General features: G+C 50.9%; 1 protein-coding gene and 1 long non-coding RNA gene across 2 annotated transcripts; one reads left to right on the top strand and one right to left on the bottom strand.

The window, feature by feature from the left end:
• Positions 1–660: 660 nt before the first annotated feature.
• On the bottom strand, positions 661–4,061 carry EVX1 (even-skipped homeobox 1). Its single transcript, XM_059395671.1, has 3 exons — positions 3,635–4,061; positions 1,822–2,069; positions 661–1,200 (listed from the first exon to the last, which is right to left on the bottom strand). The coding sequence occupies exons 1-3, from the start codon at positions 4,059–4,061 to the stop codon at positions 661–663; spliced, it is 1,215 nt and encodes a 404-aa protein (XP_059251654.1).
• Positions 4,062–10,792: 6,731 nt separating this feature from the next.
• Positions 10,793–19,491, top strand: LOC132015001 (uncharacterized). Its single transcript, XR_009403517.1, has 2 exons — positions 10,793–11,258; positions 19,297–19,491. It is a non-coding gene; the product is annotated as an uncharacterized LOC132015001 (long non-coding RNA).
• The last annotated feature ends 5,593 nt before the right edge of the window (positions 19,492–25,084 follow it).

The raw sequence follows: 25,084 nt of genomic DNA on the forward strand, positions 1-25,084 counted from the left end.
GAAAATTTGTAACTGAGGTTCCAGGAAGGCAAGAGAGCCCCAAGGTTCCAAGGGAGGGCCAGGATCCTCCGGGACAGTAAATCACCTCTCTTACTCTCTCCCCTTAGATGGCTGGTGCATTGTCATCCACGAGCCCCTTGCCATGCCTTGGAAAAGCTGGCAAAGATTAATCTCTATCTGCTCTGCATACACAGCATTTTTCAGAGAGACAGCTATTTCCTTTCCAGTGCTTGGGCTTGGCCTTGGGGATGGGGGGGGGGGGGGGCCCGGTGGAGGCAGGGGTGAGGTGGCAGGTGGGAGGAGGTACTGAGGGGCTGGATATCAGTTGCTGTTGCTACTCAATTTGTTTGGCTTTGGAGCCGCGGCCTGACTCCAGTCAGGGGTAATGGGTCCGGTGAAAAACGGCAAAGAGAGGCCGCCCCAGAGGAAGGTCTCTCAGCCCCCGCGTCCCCATCCCCACTCCTGATCCCCAAAGGCGCCGGCCAAGCCACGGCCGCTTCCCGGGCGTCCCGATCCTCGAGGCCGAGGCCGAGCCCCTCTGGTCCTTTTCGGCCCTCTTCTTTCCCCCTCGGTGCCCTGGGGGCGGGGAGGGGCGCTGGCTGAGTCCCCGCGAGGGTCCCCGCATGGGCGTCCTGTAGCCGGCAGCCCGCGGGCGGCCCCTTATCTGGTGAGGGGCACCTCCTCCCTCTGGTCCAGCGCGACGGAGGAGGCCTTGCTGAGCACCGAGGGCGCGAAGGTGAGGAAGGAGTCCGAGCGGGAGGTGGAGGCACAGGTGAAGTCCGAGGTGGCGGCGGCGCGGGGCGCCAGCCCGTTGGCCGGGCCGCTGTGGCAGGCGAGGCAGGAGCAGGGGCCGCCGGCCGCCGTGCCCAGTCCGTGAGCCGGGCCGGGGTAGAGCGGCGGGTGGCGGAAGGCGCACAGCAGTTCGGGCCGCGGGTAGGGCTGCGAGAGCACGCGGAAGGTATCGAGCGGGCGCAGCGGGCCGCTGAAGGGCGAGGCGGCGGCGGACGCGGCGGACGCGGCGCCCAAGCCCACCGGCGAGTAGTAGGGCAGGGGCAGGTGCGACGGGAAGGGATAGGGCAGGCCGCCCGCGGCCGCCGCGTGGCTCATCATGTACGTGTAGAAGGCGGGGTCGGCCGGGTGCGGCCACGTCATGGCCAGCCGCTGCCGTTTGTCCTTCATGCGCCGGTTCTGGAACCACACCTGGCGGGAGAGGAGCGGGTTCGGCGGCTGCACGCAGCCGGGGGCGCAGAGCCCAGAAGTCCTGCCCAACTGCAGGGGACGGATGCCGGGCGCGCAGGGAAGAGCCGGCTGTGGGGGTGCAGATCCCACCACCACCACCTCCTCCTCCTCCTGGAATCCCTTATGGGAGGTTCAGGGAGTGGCTTCAATCTGTGTCCCTCCTTCCCTCTGCCACGCGGCCAGGACCCCTGGGGTGCCAGAGCCCGGCGTGGGCGTGCAGATAGTGGGATAGACTAAGGAGCCTGCGGGTCTGAGGCGGCAGGCAGCGGTTCCCCAGAAACACCTCCTCTTCCAGTCTCTTCCAGTCAGTCTCTATCTCTCTCTCTCGGTAAAGGCACCCACTGTTTATTTGGCTAGAAAAGGGACAGAGTCAACCGCACGCCAGCAGTTCCCGCCTAGGGACTATCGGGAAGGTAAATTTGCACACACCTGGCGCCCGCACCGGCCTGGACACCCCCAGCCGAGTAACCACGTGGGCAGGGAGACCCCAGGCCCTGATTCGTGGCTCGGGACTCAGGGACGGGACAGTAGGTATTCCTGCTGAGTGGGCACACCCTTTCTCCCTGTCGCCAGAGCTCATACCTTGATGGTGGTTTCCGGCAGGTTTAGGGCGGCGGCCAGCTCGCATCTCCGCGGCCTGGACACATAGTTCTCCCTGTAGAACTCCTTCTCCAGCCGGGCAATCTGCTCCCGGGTGAAGGCGGTACGGTAGCGGCGCATCTGGTCACTGGCGCTGCAGGCCAGGGTGCCCTGTGAGCTGCCGCTGCTGTTGCTCTTGGGGGCCTCGCTGCCGCTGTTGGGACTGCCGGCCAGTGCCTCTGAGCTGGGCCCTGCATAGGGAGCCCAGAACACATGCACACACAGAACACACAACAGACACACAAAACACTGCTGATGTGGGGCTGTAGGCCCAGGGTGTGTGTGGAGGGTGGGGTAGAAAGGGCCCCCCCTCCTCCTCTCTGTAGCCTCAGTTTCTGCCTCCACCGGGGCACAAGGGACTTTGAGAACACAGGAAGAGAGGGATAGAGGCTCATCAGTCAAATGAGCACAAAGCGTAGACTGGGCTGCTATTTGGGAGACCTCTGTCTTAAGGCCTGCTGGGTACAGAAACCTCAGCCATCCAGAGCCACCTGCCCTGAGCCACAGACTGGATGCAGCCCCTCTGAGCTTTCTGCCCACCCTTGGCAGGAGTGGACAAGGATATGCGATCTCACAGGCAAGTTGAGATGCACCTTTGTGCTGGAGTGTAGTGAGCTCTGGGTCTCAGCGGATTGTAGGATGCTGCACACAGACTGAGTCCTTGCTTTTGTGTGTGCCAAGCTGCCAGTGCAGGTGTAGGAATGTGTACTAGGTTGCATGTGTTGTAGAGACGGCATAGGAATGTGTGCATGAATATCATATTACCTTGGTATATTTGAGATTAGGGAATCTGGGTTGAATGGACAGGAGGGTAATGAGTGGATGTGGGTGCACAGCCAGGTGTTGACTGCCAAGGTGAGGAGGTGGTTTTTCTTCCATACCAGGGTCTTCCCATCCACCCCCACAGCTTTGGCGAGGAGTGTCTCCTGGTAGGCTCTGCCTCCTACTAGCTTTCCAGCTCTCTCTGGGAGACTTCCCTGCCTGGCCACCTCCCCCACAAACTAGCCCCCCCTCCCCCCCATCAGGAAGGGGTTCTTCAGTTAAAACAGTGTGACAGCACCCCTCCTTTTGGGTCTAACTCAAAGAAGGGTGGGGCTCCTGCCCCCTGCAGCTCCTTTTCCTTTGGGTGGAGAAGTGGGACTAGGGAGGAAAGGGGAAGGGGGGGGAGGGCCAGAGCTCTGCCTTTTCAAATGCAACCGGAGACCAAAGGCAATTAGATCATTGGGACCATTTCCGACCTGGCGCCACCGAGCCCGGGAAGTGACAAGGTAATTTGGACCTCTGACCGACGTGCAAACTGGTCAGAGGGCTGCAGCACCCAGGCAGCCCGAGTCCGCCGGGATTTTACGGTCCTTTATGGACTCCGGGCTTCCGCGCCTGGTTGCGCCTTACACCCCTCCAGCCACAAACTGCCCCGACCTGCGTTTGATCTCGCCCACTCTGGGGAAAGTGTCTTCTCGGAGCAGTTGAAGCAGTGCCACAAAACTCTGGGGGGTTAGGGTGCACTTTGAATCCCCCTCAAGCCCAGGGCTTGCGTCTCCCTCCTCCCGCAAAGCACAGCTGTCACCCTGGTCCCGCCAATGCCAGAGCACAGAAGGAGACCCCCGCCAGGGCTCAGATATCAGGGGAGAGTTTCTCAGGTGGGTCCCCCCAGCCACCCTGCCCTGGGGAAAAGGAGGGTTTTCCTCCCCTCCAGAGCTGATGTGCAAGGTGGGCGCGGTGGGAGGCCCGGGGAGAGAAGGGGCGCGGTGGCTACCTTTGCTGTGCTGGTACTCGGCGTTCCCCGTGGCGCAGTCCGGGGTGCAGCTCACCTCGATTTCTTCATAGAAATCCGACTCGGTGTCCGAGCTGCTAGGTTGCCCCTGACCCGAGAGGCTGTCGGCGGAAGGGGCCGGAGGTCCGGGGCCGAGCACCGCAGCCCCGGCTGCCCGCGGCTCGTTGCCCGGCCCCGCGGCGCTGCTTGCTAGTCCGTCGACCGGCTCCTCCTCTAGGCCTCCCCCGCCGCGCTCCCGGACGGCCGGAGGGCCGGCCCGCGGGCTCAGGCAACCACGGGTCACCGTCTTCTCCGGCGGCTCAGGCAGCGGGCTGCCCACGGCTTCGGACAAATTGGAGACCCTCTTGCCAACCAGAGTACCAAGCTGACCCGCGTCCAGAAACATAACCATGTCCTTTCGGCTCTCCATCCCGGGGCTCGCCGGAGGGGGGAGGGAGGAAGCCCCAAATGACTCCTAGCCCCCGTCTCCCCGGGTCCCCAGCGGTCCGACAGATCTTGGCTGCGGAAGGGAGAGAGACCAGGCGACTGGGCGGGCGCGGAGCGGCCGGAGCGCGATGTCGACGGTGACGGCGGTGGTGGCGGTGGGGAGCTGGGGTCACCTTGTGATGCGAGCGCTCCTCTGTGCCGTACCGCCTCTGGGAGGAAGCCCCATTGCCCTCTTCTTTCTAAGCTGTCATCCTCCTGCTGCAATCGTCATTACAGTACCGCTGGTGACGCCACTCGGCGAGCGCAAGTGGATAAATAGAAACGTCTGCCACAGCGAAGATGAAAGGAGACCCGCAGCTAATGGCTCGGCAGTGATGCGCCAGGTGTGGGCCTCGCTCGAATGGGGAGGAGAGTGTGAAAACAGAGAGGCACACACACTGAGACAGGGAGACACCCAGGCAGAGGGCATGCAAATGGAATTCCGCAAAAAGAAAAAGAGAGCTTAAGGCGCGCGGCGAGTTCCGCAGGAGCTGCGGGACTCGGTAATTGAATAAGCTTCTGACCTGTGGGATTTTTTTTTTTTTTCGGATTGTTGTTTTGGCTTTTGTTTTCTTAACTTGGTGCCTTGATCTAACACTGATGAGAAAATCCATAACTGCATTTTAAAAGTGTGAAGGTCGACTCACAAGCCTCGCTTCTCTCGCCATTATTACAACTGTCTGTCCTGGAGAGCTAACATCCTAGGGGCTCCAAAGTCTTTTTACAAGCTACTGAAAAACATATTCCCTCTTCCCACCCCCCAGTGGTCTGGAGAGCTTGAGCCTGGGGGATCTTCTTCTTCCTACCCTCTACCCCCAGATGCCTCCTTCCTCCTGGAAACCAAGAGAACTTGGCGATTTTTCTTTCCCAAGGGGCAGGAGATAAATGTCTTAATATCTTCTCTTTAAGGACCTGTCTTGGCGGCTGACTCCAAATGTTGATTTTTTTTTTTTTTTCTTATTCCCATTCCCCATCTAGGTGGCCTTAAGCTCTCCACAGCTCGGCTTGACCTCCAGGTGGCTATTCGTAGAAGAAATCGTTTTCCCATTTGCCTGGGCCTCGCCTGCACTTCAGGTATGTAGGGTGGGGAGAGGTTCTAAGAGTGGCCTTTTTTTTTTTTTTTTTCTTTTTCTTGCCCGTATTTTAAGGTATTCGTTCAGAGGCAACGAATTCCTCTGGAAACAGGTTTTGCGAGTGAAGAGAGACTGAGAACTGCAGTCCCTACGAGGCAGGACCAGAGGCTCCTAGCTGGGAAAAGGTGCTGTTCCCACCCAGAGACTGGGCACAGCAGTTGAGAGTGCTCCAGCACAGGGCACTGGGGCTCGCAGAGCTTTGGCTCACATGGCTCTCCCCCAGATCCTGCCCACATGCTTCCGGGGTCCTGGCGGTGAAGAGAGAGAAGTCAGCGAAAATGCCCTGAAATAGCTCGTGACTAGGGACGTTCAAAAATCTCTGAGGACAGAAGGGGAGTCTTCAAGACAAGGCTGGGGGAGTCCGTAGTGCCAGATATCTTTGGGAGCAGCCCCACGCTCCTTCTCAGGTCTTCTTCCAGGAAAGGTACACAGAACCCATTAGAAAACAGACCCCTTCCCAACTCTGCCAAGTGGGGCAGCAAGGTCTCTCTCCACTTTGCTAAAGGCAGAAGAGAAGCTCCTTCTCTGCTGTGCTACCCCTAAAACGGGCCTTATTCTGCCCCTCCTCGGAGCTTCTAGCTCCCAGGGGCCAGGGCTGCCCTGGTACTCCACCCCTCCAAAGCCCCAATTTCTGAGATTCTAAAGGAAAGTGTATCACCATCTTTTTTTTTTTTTTTTTAATCTTCTTCTATCTCTTTCTCTGTTCTCCTCCTTTCTCTTTCTCTACTCTTTTCTCTCCTCCTGCCTCAGTTTTCCCATCTGTGGGCTTTGGGGGTGGTGGACCAAGCAAGGGATTCAAGCAAGACAAAAGTTCTCACTCCAGCTGTCCACTTCCCCTATTCAATCAGAAGGCGCTCATTAACCTCGCCTGGGGTGGGGGACAGAAGGATCCGGAAGGTCAACGTGGGCAGAAACATCTCCACTCTCTGGGACTCCCAAAGCCACAATCTGCTGGGCACAGCTAGTTCAAAACTCCTAGGGACTATTGTAAAGGAGAAAGCAGCGACTGGAAGTGGAGGGGATCAAATCCTAGAGGCTTTTGCTGCGTTGCAGAGTTGTCCTAGGATGCTGTCACACGCCTCGCCCTTCCTAACCAGCAGCCAGAGCCTGAGGGAGCACCTTGCTTGCTCTCTCCTTCCTCTCAAAGTCGAGGCCGCCGCGCCTGTGTTCTAGCGACCTCAGTTGGGCCCTTCCGGGCACCAAGCCTGGGTCTCCCCCACCCTCTGCTCCCCCAGCGAGCCTGCCGCCTTCTCACAGCCGCCCCCGCTGCGCTCACCTTCTTGGGGCCAGGTCCGCAGAGGGACTCCCGGCTCCCCGCCCCGCCCCCAGCTTTGCATTCAATGGGAGTGCTCGGCGTTTGATCCTCTTTTCCTCTGGGTTTTCCCTGCCAGATGAAAGCCGAGTAGGATTGAGAGATCAAGAGGTACCACTTGCGTCTCCTTCCTGGGTCCGGCCCACCTAAGCGGAGCCTCCTTGGAAGGAGACTCCAGCGGGGGCTCAGCCTCTCCGGGAGGGGGGCTGCCTCGTCTAGGCTTCGGATCTGAAGCTGCAGGGACGCCCCCTCCGCCCCAACCCTCTCCCCGCTTCTGCCTCCGCCCTTTCAAAGCCGCCTCAATCCCCCAGTCTCTGGGGGCTTATTGCGCCCTCTGGCACAGGGGGGGAAACAAAAATGTTTAGCGAAATATCACTTCTTCCAAAAGCATCGTTTCGTCAATGTCAGATGAAGAGAGGTCGGATTTTTTATAAGAAGAAAACGGGCGGCGGCGGGGGTGGGGTACTGAATTAGTACACTATTTCTGTTTAGCCTTTTTTTTAGTGGGGGGGGAGGGGGAAGGCTATTTTAGCAGCGTGGTTATCACTGTATCAAGACGGTTATTCCGGATGACAACGTTCCAGAAGGAAGGTAAATTTGCAGAGAGAATGAAGTCCGCCGCGGGCAGAGGCCTGGAAAACCCCATAAAAGCGGAGAGGGGGTGTTAGCAGCCTAAACGGGGTGAGGCCTGGGATCCCACTGCTTCTCACCTCCCACAGCAGGGAAGGACCCCTTTCCCCCACCACCACGGGCCTGCTGTCCCCTCCCCCGCTGGGAAGACAGGTTAAGGTCCAGCAGGCTCCTCGCCCATTGAAATTCTCTGGACTTCAAAAGCTCAAGGCTCGGCTTCCGCCCGGGCTCGGCCAGGGGCGGGAGGGGGAGACCCCCGGGGAGGAGACGCGGAGATAAGATGCGCGGCTCGTGTTAAATGGAATCGGAAGCCCGGCTTGGGTCACCAGACGCGTTGATCTGCTGGAGCCGCTAGGCTTCCCAAGAAAACCCCGCTCCGGAGAGCGACGGCAGGGGGTGGGGAATGCCTCGGTGGCCTTCGGACCCGCTTAGGTGCGGCTGTCTGCGGCCCTGGGTATCTGTATCAGACAGATGCCGGGCCTCCCAGCGGCGAGCACTCTTCCCGGCCGTAAGGAAGGGGCAGAGGTTTCCGGAAGCTGGTTTGTCTGCTTCGGTGCCAGCAAAATTTTGATCAGGAAAAATTGTTTTTGCTTCTCACTTTGGTAAGCACAAGAACAAAGGGAGCTTCCTTTGAAACAATAAGCGTTGCCCAGCTGTCGTGGATATTGATCTTGGGCCCTTCTTTATCTTCCAAGCCATGTCTCCGGCGTGGACATCGAAGATCCCGCGCGGCTGGGTCTCTGAGGCGGGGATCGCCGCGGTGAGGTGACTTGTGCGGTTGGTTCCTGTCTTGTCCCGGGCACCTGCCAACGCCCATCTGGGAACCCAAAGCGCAGAAGCACCGCGGAATGTGCCCCTCCAGAACCAAAGTCCACTCGATCTCAGACGCCCAGAGGTCGGACTTCCCCGGTGCCAGGAGATTATGCCTCATTCACTTGCCCCAATCCCTCACCCACCCCATAAAGGGAGTCCCTGGAACGCTCACCTGCAGCGGGGACCACAGAACAGTTTGTCCTGCAGGGAGAACCTGCAGCTTCTGGAACTCTGATTTGGACAAAGGCCCCTTCTCTCTCTGCCTCCCAGAACCAAGGGCCAGGAGCCTGGGACAAGAAACTGGATGCTTTCTGACTTCTGCTCCTTCGGTGCTTGGAGCCAGCCAATCTTGCAGTGGCTCTCACATCTACACCTGTCAGCCCCAGGTTTCTATAGGCCCAAGCCCAGTGGCTTTCCCACCCTGAGCTTCGGACTACTGCCCGAGCAGCCCATATTCCTACACACACTTGTCCATCCCAGAGCTGGAGGACCCAGGACAGTCAGTACTGAAGGCCCAAGGACCTCTTCAAGCTCGAGGCCTGCTTCTGCCTCAAGCCACCAACTAAAGGGGTCCATTTTCCCGTGGAGGGGCAATTCCCCAACACCCAAGCAAGCAAAGCCCAGGCATACCTCTCCCTCCCCTAGCAGAGATGGTATGGGTTTTTCCTTCACCACTACTATCCTGAAATTTGCTTTCAAATTTATAAGCTCATTTCTCATTTAGTGCACACAACATTCCTTTAAAAATCCTCAACAGGCCACAGTGCCTTCTCTCCCACAGTGATAGGGCAACCAGTGGTCTTGGCAGACAATAGCCCAGTGTCCCTTCTAAGTCCCCCCGGCCTGCAGGGGTGCCTCAACACCCAACAGTGCCCTAACTTTCCATAAGGTAATCCTGCACAAACCTTCTGCCCCTTCTGGGATCTAGGTGGGCCCAAGGGCCTCTCAGAGAGGTTGCTTACCTGCCCTCAGAAGTAAAAGGCTCAGGGCCCATGTCACTGGACTGTTCTCACTCTGCTTCATCCATGATTTCCCAGGAGGGCAAAGAGAAACCCTATCTGGAAATCTGGGGACCCCACTTGATAAGCGTAATCACTGTTCTAAGCATCTCAGCTATATTAGCTCTGTCCATCCTCACAACAGGCCTGAAGAATGAATAAATCATCCTTATTTTGTAGCTGAGTATTCTGAAGCATTGAGAGAAGGCTCACGTGTAAATGACAGAGTAAGGCCTAAAACCTTATCCTTCTAGCTTCAAGTCCACACTCCCAACTGGATTTACTAGGAAATGCCAAGCATTGCATTCTGAGTCTTTCTTTTCAAAAAACTCCATTTGTGGTTTTTGCCAAGGCCGTTTCTCCTCCTCCTCCCTCCCAATGAATTCACTGGGATTGGGAGAAGAGTGGGTAGAGGGGTATGATTAACCTCTCATCACTCACTCTGAGCATGAAGAGTAAAGAAAACAATGGTCCAAACCATTTGGAAATGTATCCTGGAGAAGGCCTCCAGGTCTTGCCCTCTTTTAAGACAGGGATCAGAGGCTAGGTAGGGATTGTGCAGAGGGACCTGTGCGGAGGCTGGAGCCATCCTTAGGGAGTTGGGGTAGGAGAGCCTAACTCTCCTGCCTGAGAAGGAGGAGGAGAGTTCTCAGGTGTGAGTTCCAAAATATCAGGAAGTTAACTGCAGCAAGTAATTCTGGAGGCCCTAAGAGACAAAGTCCAGTCCCTTTATAATCATAACAATCCACTGAGGCCCTGAGCATCTGTCCCGAAAGGGACAAAACTCACTAGAGTCCTCCTTGCCCGCTTTAACCTCTCGGGAGTCATGGCCCCTTCAGGTGTCTGGCAAACCTCTCCCTCAGAAAAGCGCACAGAGGCACTGAAGTTAGACTTCTGTTTCCGAGACTCCTTTACCTGCTATAGCCCCATCCCAACCACCAAATCCCAGACACAATTGCCAGATCACTTGGATAGGGGGTGTGGCTTTACCAGGATGTTTTCCCCGTTGAAGCAGCTGCCTTCTGCAAACTGTCCAGGGTTTATTGGCCCAAGAGACAAAACCTGAGGGCATGGCCAGGCTGCCCTGCCCTGCACCTTGGCGGGAGCTTATTCTTCAGGTTCTACACCTGCCTCCATTCAAAACCTTGGCCCTGGCGGTGCATGCTGGGAGAGAAAACCGCCAGGCTGGGGCTTCTCTAAGAGGCGCAGCTTAGTTTGGCCTAAGGATAACAGGGAAAAGCAGTGCAGGGAACTGGGCAGTTATGATCAGGAATCCTGTACACCGTGGGAAGGGACAGGGCATCAGCAGGTTTTTGGTTTTTGTGGTTCCTAATAGATTTTGTCCAGGCACAAACCCTTTCCAACCCCTGGACTGCCCAAAGGTGGAATGAGACAAAGCCATGCCCCCTTCCCAATAGGGTGCTCCCCACTCTCAGCCCTGCTCAGGAAGAAGGAACCGGCCTACTGTGGCGGGGTCAGGGTTGTCCAAACTCAACCGGGGGATCCAGAACCCCTATCTGGGTGGAGTCATTACTCAAAGGGAGCTCTCTTCTACGACTCAACTAGCCCTAAGTGGCCCTAAATGTTCCCTCCCAGGTGCGAGTTTCTTTCTGTGAGTGTTTGTGTGCCCACTGAACGTCTGTCTGTGTCTCCTGGTTCCCGGGCCAAGGAGTAGGCAGCACCCCCTTCCTCTCTCTCCCCACTCGGGCCAGGAGACGCGGTGGCGCCGGCCTGCAAATGGAGGAGTCTGTCTCCCCGCGTGAGGGTAGGAGAACCGCCCCCAGGCGAGGAAGTCCAACCGGTTGGGCGGGCTAAGCCTCGCCCTCCAGCGAAATGGAAAAACCCTTGTGTGAGTTCTAGGGACTGATTTTTACAGAGCCCTCTCCTGACCCGGACTAGTCCCATTCCTCCCACTGAGCTTCTCAGAGCCCCGATGGGGTCGAGTTCCTCGCGCTGTGCAGCGGCGAAACTGACTCCTAGGTTGAGCAACTAGCCCGGGGTCACACAACTGGGGAGTGGCCGAGCCCGGATTTTAACACGAGTCGTCCGGCCTGCAAAAGCCAGATTCTCTCTGCTGTTAGCGCTGCGCGCCCAGGGCCGAGGATTCCGTTCCCTAACAGCGCAGACAGAGAACCGAGGTGCCTGGGCTGTGACTGAAAGACGCAGGCAGGGGCCACCCTTCTCAGGTGGATGGTGCCTGCGCCTGCGGCCCCTGCGGCAGCTGAGCGTCGGCCGGAGCCGCTGGGGCTGTTACCGTAAGTCTCAGAGGAGCGGGGCGCAAAGGGTGGGGAAAGGTGGCTAAAAAAACGGGAAGAGCCGGAGGGCGCCGCGGCGTGGAGGGACTGCGCTCCCGTCTCAGAAGCTGGGTCTTGAGTGAGGGACGTGCGCACGCGCCCGTGGCAGTGAGTTTCGGAGGGTGGGGTACCGGCTATGAGGAGCTCGTAGTGAAGGGAGAGCAGGACGGATGTCGGCCCAGAAAACAGGGTATCACCCGCCCAGTTGGGCTCCGGACGAATCCCAATCCCTTCCGCTCCCCTACAAGGCCATGCCAGGCGCGGTCTGGAGCCCTCTGAGAGCCCCTTTCTGGCCTCAAAGTGGGTCGACGGCCCAGTCCAGTCTCAGCGGCCCCTTTCTGCGCCCTCCTCCCCCTCCTTCCCTTTGCTGCAACGGTGACAAAGCGCAGCTCCCGAATTGCTGTCTTGGTGCGCCCCCCACTGCCGACCGCCAGAGGCGGAAGTTGCGGTGAGTCCCAGCATCCTCGCTGACTGGGATCCCTCGACTCTGCCCGGGGGCAACAGCCCAAACCCTCCATCCTCTTCCCCCAGGGCAGCCTAACGTCGCCCTAAGCGCCGGCCTTCTGAGCTGGACCCCGGGAAGGATGGGTGGCAGTTCGGCCTAGGCCCCTAGGGACAGGTCATCTACACTGCCCAGGTGAAAAGTTGGAGGTAGCAAGCTCTCTTAATACGCTACCCTGCTTCCTCCCTCGAGGTGGGGAGTGGAATCCCGCCCTCAACCTGTTGAGGCCTGTAGAAGGCAGGTCCTGTGAGTGGAGATGCCTTACACATTCCCGTGGTCAGCCATTATGATTAATGACGCCCCAATACATCGACTCTGTTTGTCGTGGGCACGAAACCCAGGCTCTGAGGAGCCCCTTGAACAATTCTATCAAAGAGCTGCCCTTAAACGCTTCTGTTTTGAGCCTCACTTAGTTCTGAGGCCCATTGATAAACTACACAGCAAACTTTCCCATTCCCTTCGGTCGTGTTTCTTGAAGTGTGGTCCCTGTATCACCTGGGAATTTGTTAGAAATGTAAATTCTCAAGTCCCGCTTTAGTCTTATTGAATTAGGAACTCTGGAGGGGGAACCAGCAATGTGTTTCCACAGGCCCTCATTGTGATTTTGGTGTACACTCCAGTTAAAGAACTGCTGTCCTGTGGATTGCGTCTTCCTAGTTTCCAAGTTCCCATATTCTCCACTATGCCTGGAATGTTCGTTTGCCTCTGCACCAAACTTTATGCCTCTGTTTATTCATTCTTGTTCTTTCTATTTTATCCCCTCCATGTATTTCTTTGTGCACTAGCTTATTACCTAATGATGTCACTATCACTTAATGATGTCATCATCTAATTTAGCACCTCCCTCATCTTCTCATTCATCCACTGCCTAAGCACATGCCTCACTTGGTGGCAGATTCAGAAACTGCTCTGTGATGGCAGCAGCTGGAGTAGAATGGCAAACCTGCCCTACTCAGAGATTCTCTCACAAAAGGGAGTCAGAGGCCCTGACATGTCATTGGTTCGATGGCCACAGAGTGGAGAAGAGGAGCCCTCCATGTCTGGGTGTGCATCCTTCTAGAGGACAGATCAAATGGAAAGATGGGCCTTGGGAGCAACTGGGAATGAGGAAATTGAGGCACAGAAATAGATTTTCTCTGGGCTCCCTCAAGGACAATGGGCAAGGACCCAAGGGACCCAGCACCAGCTTGAAATACACAAGTATTTTCTTTGTGGATTTCTCAAGATGGTGATTTAGACATTTGTTGGTAGCTGGTTAGAAGCAAGCAGCCAAAAAGGCCTGAGACTCATAGCTATAGATACAGATGTTTTCGCATTCAGTCACACTTTCCTAGTATCAGACATATTTTGGGATCCTATTTACGAAGATAAATTTATAGCTAATGTTACAAGTTAGGCAGCATGAGGCCAAGGTGCTACCAAAAATACCCAGTAAAGGTAGCTATAAATATCTTCTGGGAATGGAGTGCTATTCTAAATGCTTTACCTGCTTTATGTCACTTAATTCTTATAGCTCCATGAGATAAGATGGAGAAACCAAGTCAAAGATGGGTTAAATACTTACTCAAGATCACATGGCCTGTTAGTGGCAGAAGTGATATTTGAATCCCAGTAGTGTGAGGCCAGAGGCCAGGCTCCTGCTCCCAGGATTCAGCACCCTCCTGTAATCTCAAAGGATTGATTTAATTTTCCAGTGTGGGAACTAGTCACAACCCTAGAATAATACTGTTCTATTTAACAGGTACTTCATTAGGCATTACTATCAGTAGTATTAATAATAATTAACAGTTGGTCTTTTCCTATTCAGGTAACATTTTCACACCCACTATCCCATTTGATAAAATAGTCACATGTAATAGGAAGAACAGCTATTCATATAATCCCCATTTTACAGATGAAGAAACCGTGACCCAGAGAGGTTAAGTGCCTCCCCCCAGATCACTCAGCTAACAAATGGCAAAGCAAGAAACACTGTTACTCCTTTTGACATCTTCGTCTTTGTTTCTCATTTTTTCTTTCATTTCACTTCAGACCCACGTTCTTGTATCATCATCTGAAAACTTGACATTGTCTCCATTAGTTTCTGCTGCTCCAAAGGACGTCCCTGCCCAGCATTTGGTTTGCTCCTCTTACAGTCCCTGATGAGGTCGAAATGGCCAAAGTTGTTCTTTCCAGTTTCCAGTTGAAGAAGCCAAGATTTGGAGAGTTCAGAGGACTTGACCAAGGTCACAGAGCCACGATAAGGATCAAAGTCTCAGACCCTTCATGGGCAAGAGTGAATTTTGTAGAGAATCCTGCAGAATGAATGAATCATGCTTACTCCCTGTCCCATCCTTAAAGCCTGCCAGTGCTGACAAAGGAAAGACTGACAGTTGTGGGAAAAGTACCAACAATTTATAAGTATTCAAAACATAATGTGCTATTAATGCAACTTTTTATTATAATGGACTTACAGTCATTTCATAACTTCCACTATTGGCAATATGTCAATTTTGGAATGTTTTCCTAATTATTCCAGAGTCAGCCTTGCTGTTCTTGGAAAGAACAGAAGAACAGAAGAGGAAAGAAAGGTCACTGTTTTAAAAATAGGCCTGGAAAGGGCCAAAGGAACCCTGATCCAGAATGTAACTCTGCCTTGGTCTTTGGCCCTAAGGAAGGGGTTTGTACTTTTATAAGTGACAACAGTGAAGCCATGATTTTAATTTAATTTAAGTTTTTAAGACTTTATTTATTTATTTGACAGAGAGAGAGATCACAAGTAGGCGGAGAGGGAGGCAGAGACAGAGGAAGCAGGCTCCCTGCTGAGCAGAGAGCCCAATGTGGGGCTTAATCCCAGGACCCGGAGATCATGACCTGAGCTGAATGAAGGCAGAGGTTTAACCCACTGAGCCACCCAGGTGCCCCATGATTTTAATTTTTTTTTTTAAAGATTTTATTTATTTATTTTTCAGAGAGAGAGAGAGAGCGAGCACAGGCAGACAGAATGGCAGGCAGAGTCAGAGGAAGAGGCAGGCTCCCTGCGGAGCAAGGAGCCTGATGTGGGACTCCATCCCAGGATGCTGGGATCATGACCTGAGCCGAAGGCAGCTGCTTAACCAACTGAGCCACCCAGGCATCCCTGATTTTATTTTATTTTATTATTTATTTATTTATTTATTTTAAAGATTTTATTTATTTATTTGACAGAGAGAGAGATCACAAATAGGCAGAGAGACAGACAGAGAGAGAGTTGAGAAGCAGGCTCCCTGCTGAGCAGAGAGCCCAATGCGGGACTCAATCCCAGGCCCCTGGGATCATGACCTGAGCCGAAGGCAGAGTCTTAACCCACTGTGCCACCCAGGTGCCCCTATTTTATTTTATTTTAAAGATGCTGTTTATTTATTTTGACAGAAATTACAAGTAGGCAGAGAGGCAGGCAGAGAGAGAGGAGGAAGCAGGCTCCCCACTGAGCAGAGAGCCCGATGCGGGGCTCGATCCCAGGACCCTGGGATAATGACCTGAGCCAAAGGCAGAGGCTTTTTACCCACTGAGCCACCCAGGTGCCCCCGTCCCTGATTTTAATTTTAAATATCGCCCATCAGCACCTGAAGGCCAGATTGCCTGCAAAAATGGATCAGATTTCTTTCTATTCCTTCCTTCCATCATAGTCCTCATTTTTTCCCAGTATAGGCAGTGGAAAAAGGAAAAGCTCCTGTGCTCAGGCTCTAAGGGAAGAACATGATAGGCACACTTTTGCTCGTATCTCAGAACAATCCTCAGAAGGGAGCACGGAGTTCCTCACTTTATAGGTAAGAAAACTGAGGCATAAGGAGGTTAAGCAACTGAGGTCACACAGAGAGTGAATGAGAGCCAAAGGAAAACCTGGGCTTGTAAATATGCAGTTTAACTTCCGGTAGCTATAAACCTGCTTTCCCATGGATGTAGATTCTGAGATCTTCTGACTCAACAGGAAGGAGCATCCAGGAACTGGTCTGCAGTGCTGTGAGGCCTGGAGTTTGAGTCCAGGAGGGAGAGAAACAGATCCCAGGGAACTCTGGGAAGATACAGGATAATCTGCAGCTGCCATGAAAACAAAATTGATGGTGGAGGAGTGCTCTCAGATGCGCCCAGCCAAGATTTCTTATACTTCAGAGAGTTGGTGACAAGTTAAGAGCATGCACTTGGAAGCCAGACAGACCTGAGCTTGGACCCCAATTCTGGCACTTACTAGCAGAACTTGAGCAGACCAAAGGTGCAAGATGTCAGATCTGAGATACAGCTACCTGCCTCTTGGAGCTGTTCTGAAGATTTAATGAGATATGAAATGAAAAAGGCCTATCACATGAGCCACTTGAGTGGCTCAGTCAGTTAAGCGTCTGCTTTTGGCTCAGGTCATGATCCCTGGGTCCTGGGATGGAGCCCCACATCAGGCTCCCTGCTCAGCAAGGAGTCTTATTCTCCCTCTGCCTGCTGCTCCCTTACTTGCCCCCCCCCTCTCTGTCGAATAAATAAATAAAATCTTATTTTATTAATTAATTAATTTATTTATTTATTTATCTATTTTTTAAGAAAAAGGCCTAGCCCAGTGCCTGGCCTATGGTGAGTACTCAGTGAATGCAAATTCCCTCTTGTCCCACTGTGGCAATGCCCCTACTTCACCTAATGTGTCTGTGATTCGCCTTCCTCAATATCGTACCCTTGGTCAGTGAGAATCAGCAGTGAATGTAAAGTGAGGGGGAGTGGTGTCCAGGGAGCCCATAATGTGTTTATGCTCCCTCCCTATGTGGTGACTAACATTTCCCAGGAATAAATAACTACATAGCACTAGTGCATTTGCTGGAGTTCAACAAATACAGAGATGGTAGGTGCACAATGAAATAAAGAATTATCTGGCTGGCATCTTAGCAGTGCTATCATAAATGGCATTCAGGATCCTTGGTCCTTCCTATCACTCCATTCACTAGGATCTAGGCTAGTGAGAAGAAAATCAAGACCTGCCTAGTGTGCTAATGGAACGTTTCCCTTTATGGTAGTTTAAAGCCATAGCCAGATGATCCGTAAATAGTAAAAAGTGTAGTGGCAGTTTAGTGTAATAGTTAAGTGCACAGACTCATATTAGATTGCTTGGGTTCTCATTCCAGCTCTGCCATTCACTAGCTGGGTGATGTTGGCTAAGTTGCTCAACTCCTGTAAGCCTGTTTCCTCATCTGGAAAATGGGGCCGTGGGATAACAAAACGAGATAGTACATATAAAGCACTTTAAAGAGTATCTAGGGGCGCCTGGGTGGCTCAGTGGGTTAAGCCTCTGCCTTCAGCTCAGGTCATGATTTCAGGGTCCTGGGATTGAGCCCCACACTGGGCTCTCTGCTCAGCAGGAAGCCTGTTTCCTCCTCTCTCTCTCTGCCTGCCTCTCTGTCTGCTTGTGCTCTCTCTCTCTCTCTGTCAAATAAGTAAGTAAAATCTTTAAAAATAAAAAAATAAAAATAAAGAGTATCCAGCATATACAAACCCTCAGAAAGTGGTAGCTATTATGACTGTGGTATGTTACTTCCCTGAATGCGAGCCTGAGGGAGCTCGGTGAGTTCATGGAATGAAAGGGAGATGAGTGAAGCTAGAACCCCATGCTTCGAGCAAATATACCAGTGGTTGCAACCTATATTCGGGGTTTCCGTATTGGCTCCACCACTAGTGGGCTTGGATAGTTTACGCCCATGTACGATGGGTGTGAATACCAGCTGCCTTACTTCCTTCACGTAGTTACTGCCTCAAATAGAGACCTATTGCCTGTCATTTTAGCCTTTAATCTTTGAACTCATAAAGGTTTTCTTCTGCTCATTAAGGAGTACGCCCTCTGGGAGGAGCCACATGGTAAGCCATTACCTGCTCGGTCCCTAGCGACACATCAACACTTTACCAGTATCATAGGAATGGGGGAGAGGAAGGTGGGAGACAGGATTGAGGAGATGAGAAGAGCAGGAGATGAGAAGCCTTCCAAGACTTCTTGCTTCCTTCACACACTTCACTGAGGAGTCTCCTGCCCAGGGCCTCACAGTAATGTCACTGGCTTAATGCCGCGACTATTGGAAACTACCAAATGAGAATGATTCCTGACAGTCTCTTTTCTATTTTGAGGGAAGAGAGGAAGTGTTGGGGATGTGAGACTTTCTTTGGCATCTATGGGACATGGATAATAGAAGCAGTGAGAGGAGGACGCCATGTTGGGCAGTTTTTCATGGAACTTTGGGAGATGGAAGGAATATATTACAAAGATTTCTCCTTTCTCCAGCGAGCTGACTTAACGGTACAGCACACTGAGAAAGCAAAATTCCGTCAATCCTTCCCACCAGCTTCTACTCCCGGTTTCTTGTCCCTAGGGCCAGCAGAAGATTCTGCTGTTCCTAATCTTCCTGGTGAAAGTCCCAGAAACCCCCGAAGGACACTTTGGTTTGGCTGAATCAAAATAATATGTACTGCCATCCTACTGTGTGCCCTGCACTGTGCTAGTCACCGGCTAACGGAGTTTTCAGAAACAGCTATCTCCCCTCCCTTCGCAATGAAAGAGCATCCAAACTTCAGTTGTCCCAGTGGCTTTCAAGTCTAAAGACCACAGTCCTCTGCCTCTCTTTCAGCTTGGTGTAGCCTTAGGGCTAAATTCAGCAGACCGAATATCAGCAAGAATGTTATAGGGCAGCTCCCAGGCATCTTCCTTAAAAAACAGAAATCTAAACTGTGCAGTTTTTATTGTTCCTCTGTCCTGCTGCCTGGGGCCTGTGTCCTGACATGCTGGACCTACATATGGCAGAGCAACAGGGTGGACATCTTGGAGCACGCAAAAAGGACTGCGGGCCTACAAGAGAATGGGAATTGTAGGATTCGAGTTTTCCAGATTAAAAAGATCAAAGACGGGCATTTGCCTTCAGCACAGGTCATGATCAGGGGGTAGGATCAAGCCCTCGTGGGAAGCCTGCTTCTCCCTCTGCCCCCACAACCACTGCCCCTCCCCCCGGGGTTTATCTCAAATAAATAAATAAATAATCTTTAAAAAGATCAACAAAGAGGAGGGAAAGAAAAAGAGGTCTATAGGAAAATGTAAATTTCTATATTTTTTTTTGGTGGTGTTAAAGTGGTGTGGGGGCGGGGTGGTATTTTCCACTGACAAACTATATAGCAACTCTGTAGAACTTCGGTCTGTACTAAACTTTTTTCCAGGCAGGCCAAAGAGAAAGTTACTAAAGCACAACTGATGAAATAATTATTCTTATGTATACATTATATCACTTTAAAACATTATTTTGGTGCACTGGGTGGCTCAGTCCATTAAGCATCTGCCTTCAGCTCAGGTCATGATCTCAGGGTCCTGGGATCAAGCCCTGCTTTGGGCTCCCTGCTCAGGGGGGAATCTGCTTCTCCCTTTCTCTCTGCCCCTCCCCCCTGCTTGTGCTTTCCCTCTCTCTCCCTCCATCTCAAAGAAATTTAAAAAAAAAAAAAATCTTAAAAAAAAATTTTTTCCCTGCACAGTGATAACATCTAAGTGAAGAAGGCAGCTGAGAAGTTTCTCTGCAGACAGAATGAAAATGAACAAGCCTTTCTCAGAAGACCAATTCAGAAAAACAGTCAACTCTTCTGTTTCTATTCTGTTCTCAATTTGCTGTGAGACTTTAAGTGAGCTATTAAACATCTTGGACCTTATTAAAATGGGGTGGTAATTTCATATAGAGTGGGTATTGTTAAGCCTCCTTGTTTTTAAATCCAATCTGAGCGCCACCGCCCCCCCCGACACACACACACAAATGTAGCTTTTGTAAGCAGTCCACTGACTGCTAGGGAGGTAAGAGGATCTGTCTGAAGAGCTAATGCAGTTATAGATAGATATTCCATATGCTAACTTAACATAAATGCTTCAAACTTTTATTCCCTTGATGGAGAAACATCAGGGTCTCTGGCCTGTTTTACATGCTTTAGCCCTGGGTGGGAAATGCCCGTAAGTAAAATAAGAAGCCATTTCAGAAGTATTTCCCCTTTCCCACACCACTTATTATCTCTAACAACTCATTTTCCATCCACTGTGTTTCCCTGTACAGATTTTACGATAGGGAGTCTCCACCACTGGGGTCTCTGAGAGTCTAGCCAATTCTTTCTGGCTCCCCAGTGAAAAAATGGAGGACAAAACTCGGAATTACGACAGGGCTGGTCATGGGATATAGCCATTATTTTTCTGGCTTCCATCTACCCTGCAGGTGGCAAGTTTGAAGGTTTGGGAAATTCCCTGATGGTGAGATGCACCAATTTCCGATGGGATCACACTAGCACATTCAAGTATAATTGCTCCAGTACTGGCCAGGTCTATTTTCAGGCTGTGTGTAAGGATGGCAAACAGCTGCCCACAGGTCTATAAAGCTTCTTACACAAGAACCCAGCCCCTGAAAGCTGAAAGTAAAGACACATGCCAGCCCTATGGATTCTCTCCATTCTATAGCTGTAGATGGAGGCAAGGGAAGTTTGGCTGGGCTGACCAATGACTACGAGGTCGAAAGCCCTAGAGTCCAAGTCAGAATCCTGTGCAACATCTTTGGCCAACGGCTGTGCTGTACTGAGGCCCCAGGCAGCCTAGAAATTTGGCCACTAGCACAGATTTTTGGCCAGTGGTCAAAAAATGGGCTCTAGACTGTAGCTTGCCATTGCCTGCTCTGGGTGACCTTGGACAAGTCACTTCACTCTTTGGTGAATACAGTACCAATCCCAACTCTGCTACACACTCAGAGAACTTACTTAAGCCAATTCGCAGCATGGAGTACCCCAGGAAGCCAAAAGGATTTGTTTTCTAGCATGCCCCCATTGTGTCATCCTATGACTCCAGCCTGGACTCATACTAATGCTGTGGGGGCAGTCTGGTAGTAGCAATGAGACAGACCACCTTGTTCATGTTAGGAAATGAAGAAGACAGGATGGCAGATTCTCAGCTCCCAGACCTGATTGTGTTGCCAGATATATTTCACTGTCAACTGTTTTTACAGTTTGGCGACTGTTTTGAATTGTTACAAAATTCTGTATTGGCCAATGACTCTAGGCCAGAAATGGCCTTCTAGGCCCATTGTAGAGTTTTCTCCAGTCCACTGACCCAAGAAGAGTTGGACTGGGTGGGGACCTGGCAGGAAGAGTGACAGATGCAGTAATCCCTACAGGGAGAACACAGATAATTCAGGCCAAGGGTGGGCGGGCTGGTCCGAGCTCCAAAGCGCTACAGCTTCAACCCCAACCTCAGTTTCCCCCGCGCACCCGGAACGGTCCAGTTCAGCCTGGGTCTATTTTCCTCTACCCACAAGTGGGACCTCTTCTCCACGCAAGGGTTGCCCTACCGGTCGCAGACAGAAAAGGAATGTTGCAGGCAGGAACCGAATCGTCCGGGGCGCTCAGGCCTCGGCCGTGGGTCCCCAGCCTCCTGGGTGCGGCCAAACCCGAGACGCGCGGGGATGCTCATTGCAAACACCTCTGCGGGTAGGTGAGGCGCGGCGCCAGAGAACCCGGCGGCCCCGGCGGCCCCGGCAGTTCCGGCCTTGCTCGCTGCCAAGCCCGGGGAGAAACCCCAGGGCGCGCGGCCGCGGGGCGGCGGGGAGGGCAACTCGCGTCGCGGGCGTGGGGGCGACAGGGCCTGGAGCCGGCGCTGCAGCCGGAGAATGCCCTGAAACGACCGGTACGTATTTGCTGGGAGGAAATTCGATCCTCGAGCTCTTTCCTGCCTGAGCTTAAAAATGGATTCTCCATCTGCTTCGAAAGCCTCGGGCTCTGGACAGCCGTATCCTGGCCCAGGTGAGTTGTGCGGAGTCCTGCAGACAGACCCCCACCCCCGGAGGCCCTTGCTCCACCCACCCCTCTGCTCTGACACCCACTGGCGCTCCCCGATGTTGGTGTTCTTTCAAAGCCCGGTCACAAAAAAGAAAAAAAAAAAAAAAAAAAAAAAAAGCCCGGTCACCTATTTCAGCCAAGCCTAAAGGAGAGGATGCGCTGTCAAGTTCAAAGAAAAAAGCCCATTTTCTATGTATTTCAATCTGTCCAAAAGAACTCTGAAGACGGATAACATACAAGGACACTATTACCCTCACGCTATCTGTGAAATTTAAAACAACAACAACAACAACAAAACAAAAACAAAAAAACACCTCACACAAACACAAAAAACGAAAAACAACAACAGATAAAACCTCTTGGAAGCAATTTTGACATTTTTGAACTTACAGTTGTTATTTCGTTTATCCTCAGAATCTCACTTTCTTTGGGAAATTTTCCTACACAATGTATTCAAAAATATTTTCTGTCATTTTAGTGATAATGAAAAAGTGGAGATAACCCAACTGTTCATCAATGTATAAATAATATAGCTGAAAAATAATGAGTACACATATCAAGAAATACTGTATATAAAAGATTTGTGTTCACAGTCAGACAAATCTAAGCTTATGTTAAATGGAAAAAAGTGAGTTATAAAAGACAGTAGATATGGTAAGATCCCCTATTCGTTAAAATGCAGAAAGTAAGTAAATGTCCACAATGCACTCGGATATGATTAGTGACTTTTTATTTCATGGGTGATTATATATAAAATATATGTATATTTTGTATGTGCATACATCTGGAGAAATATATACCTAACTGTTGCATTGTTTATCTTTGGGGTGACCTGAGAGGAGGGAATGTGGAGCATTAACTTCCCACACTCTATATTTTTTTTTAAGAGTTATTTATTTATTTGACAGACAGAGAACACAAGTACATAGAGAGGCAGGCAGAGAAAGAGGAGGAAGCCGGCTCCCTGCGGAGCAGAGATTCCCATTGTGGGGCTCCATCCCAGGACCCTGTGTTCACCACCCGAGTGGAAGGCAGAGGCTTTAACCCACTGAGCCACCCAGGTGCCCCCACACTCTATATTTCTTCAAAGTTTGATTTCTTTAAAATAAGCATGCATTAATTTTGTATTTCCCACATACCAAAAACAGCAAAGATTTTTAAAAATCACACCCCTTCCATTCCCAAGACTATCAGATTGTTATCACTTGTCCAGTTCTTTCTGATCTTTCCATTATTATGTTAACTTTGCCTCCAACCTCCTCTCGTCCCTGTGCAGTATCCAAGAAACTCAAATTCCTTTCATTTCAACTTACAAATTGCCTGTTTCATTTGTGCAAAGTTTTTTAGATCCTTTAAATTAAAAAAATGAAAAAAGTGAGAATATTACTTCCCCTTTACCTATTCATACTACTCAAACAGAAAGTTTAGGTGCAGTATTGTTTTGCCTTATTTTATTTTATTTTTTGGCCCTTGAAAGCATTGCAGTTTTTAATCCATTACTTCTCAAGTTCTGTGTGGTTATGGCACATATTCTCTCCCAGGGCAGCCAACCATGAGAGATCTTTAAGACACAGTGTTTGTTTCTATTTAATACAGAAAGGCAGAAAGGTGTTATACTCTGTGGAGGAAATACCATTGAAAAGTTGAACAGGGTTTCCAGGAACTGAAGTTGGAGTGGAAAAGGCACTCTTGGCTAAAGGAAGGACATTGTGAAAGAGACTAGAGGGGAATGTGACTTGGACCATGGGCTGTGATTCTGGGATTGTTTAAATTTGTCTGAATATTGTCTCAGAAACATGAGCTCAATTCATACTATAGGAAATAAGCATGGCCACACTTCAAACATGCAGAAATGAAGGGCTTGTCTGGCATTTTAAAATATTCATATAGAAAAATGTCACCCAGCAACAATAAACTGAGTGGGTCCACTCCTGCCAACATGTCTAATACGGTTCTTACTTACACATATAACAACATCATATTTCCTTATGCAAAGCCTTGGAATATTCCAGGATCACACACATAACTCAGTTTTTGCTCAGACCCCTGGGGTCCCTCTCTTCCTTTTTATTTGTTTGTTTATTTATTTGACAGAGACCAAGAGAGCCCATAGAGGGAACACAAGCAGAGGGATGGGGGAGAGGGAGAAGCAGGCTTCCCACTGAGCAGGAAGCTCATTGCTGGGCTCAATCCCAGGACCCTGGGATCATGACATAAACTGAAGGCAGACTTAACCAACTGAGCCACCCAGGCACCCCAAGATGTTATGCAATTTAAGCAAGATGATGAATACAAGGCTTTTAGACCATTAAGCCTCTTAGTATATTAGACCTAAAGTTTATAATATAAAGCTTTTTATTTTTTTATTTTAAAGATTTATTTATTTGAGAGAGAGAGAGAGAGTGCATGAGCAGGGGGAGGGGCAGAGGGAGAGAGAGAATCTCAAGCAGACTCCCCACTGAGCAAGGAGCCAAGCTCTGCTTGATCTCAGGATTCTGAGATCAGGACTTGAGCCAAAACCAAGAGTCCAATACTCAACCAATTCAGCCACCCAGGTGCCCCTATTTATTTATTTTTATTTTAAGTAGGCTCCACGCTGGACATGGGGCTTGAACTCAGGATCTGGAGATCAAAACTCACATGTTCTACTGACTAAGCTGTATCCTTGCTAACCTCTGTATCATTCCAATTTTAAAAGATTTGTGAGCACAGAATAAATTAGTTTTAGATCCTTCTCAGCCCCCCTTCTTACCGTAGGATCCTTTATGCTCTCTTGCAGTTAATCTCCCCTTCCCACCTCTGGCAAACACTAATCTACTTTCTGTTGTGATGTATTTGCCTTCTCCGGACATTTTAGATACGTGGAATCATACAGGAGGTGTTCTCCTCTGTCTAACGTCTTTCACTTAACTGAATTTTTTAGATTTATCCATGATACAACACATGTTAGTAGTTCAGCACTTTGTGTTTTATCACCTGTCAGATCACAGTGATTTCTGCCATGTCTGTAAGAATCAATATTGATAATACACAGTGGAAGTTAACTATTATTTCACCTACCATCCTCTAAGCACTGGCTGAGTGCTTTATTTGCATCATAGAACTTAAACTTCCCAACAGCCTATCTGTTAACCCTATGAGCCATTTAAGTGGATTCTATTATATACATTTTTGAGTTGAGGACACTTAAGTTTAGAAATGTGAACAGACTTGCCCAAGGTCACAAAGCAAGTAAGTGGCAGAGGGGGGCTCAAGTCTAAGTCTGTGTGACTCTAGTGCCAGTCATCTTGGAAATTACAAGGGGTCTTTGTATTCCATATGCTTCCATCATCACCAAAACAAAACCCAGGAGCATATGCATAGTAGTAAGTCCACCAAATAGATGGAGAAATGGTCAGTGCTTTGTCAGCTACAAATCCCCACTTGTGTGTAAGGAATTTTTACTTCATCATTTTCTCCATAT

This window comes from Mustela nigripes, chromosome 4 (genome assembly GCF_022355385.1).
Source record: "Mustela nigripes isolate SB6536 chromosome 4, MUSNIG.SB6536, whole genome shotgun sequence".
In the NCBI taxonomy this organism is placed as follows: domain Eukaryota; kingdom Metazoa; phylum Chordata; class Mammalia; order Carnivora; family Mustelidae; genus Mustela; species Mustela nigripes.

Coding starts and splice junctions, on each gene's coding strand:
- EVX1 (XM_059395671.1), bottom strand. CDS start 4,061: ATGGAGAGCCGAAAGGACATGGTTATGTTTCTGGACGCGGGTCAGCTT. Junction 2,070..3,634: donor CGAGTACCAGCACAGCAAAG/GTAGCCACCGCG, acceptor CTCCCTATGCAG/GGCCCAGCTCAGAGGCACTG. Junction 1,201..1,821: donor TGCCGGAAACCACCATCAAG/GTATGAGCTCTG, acceptor CTCTCCCGCCAG/GTGTGGTTCCAGAACCGGCG.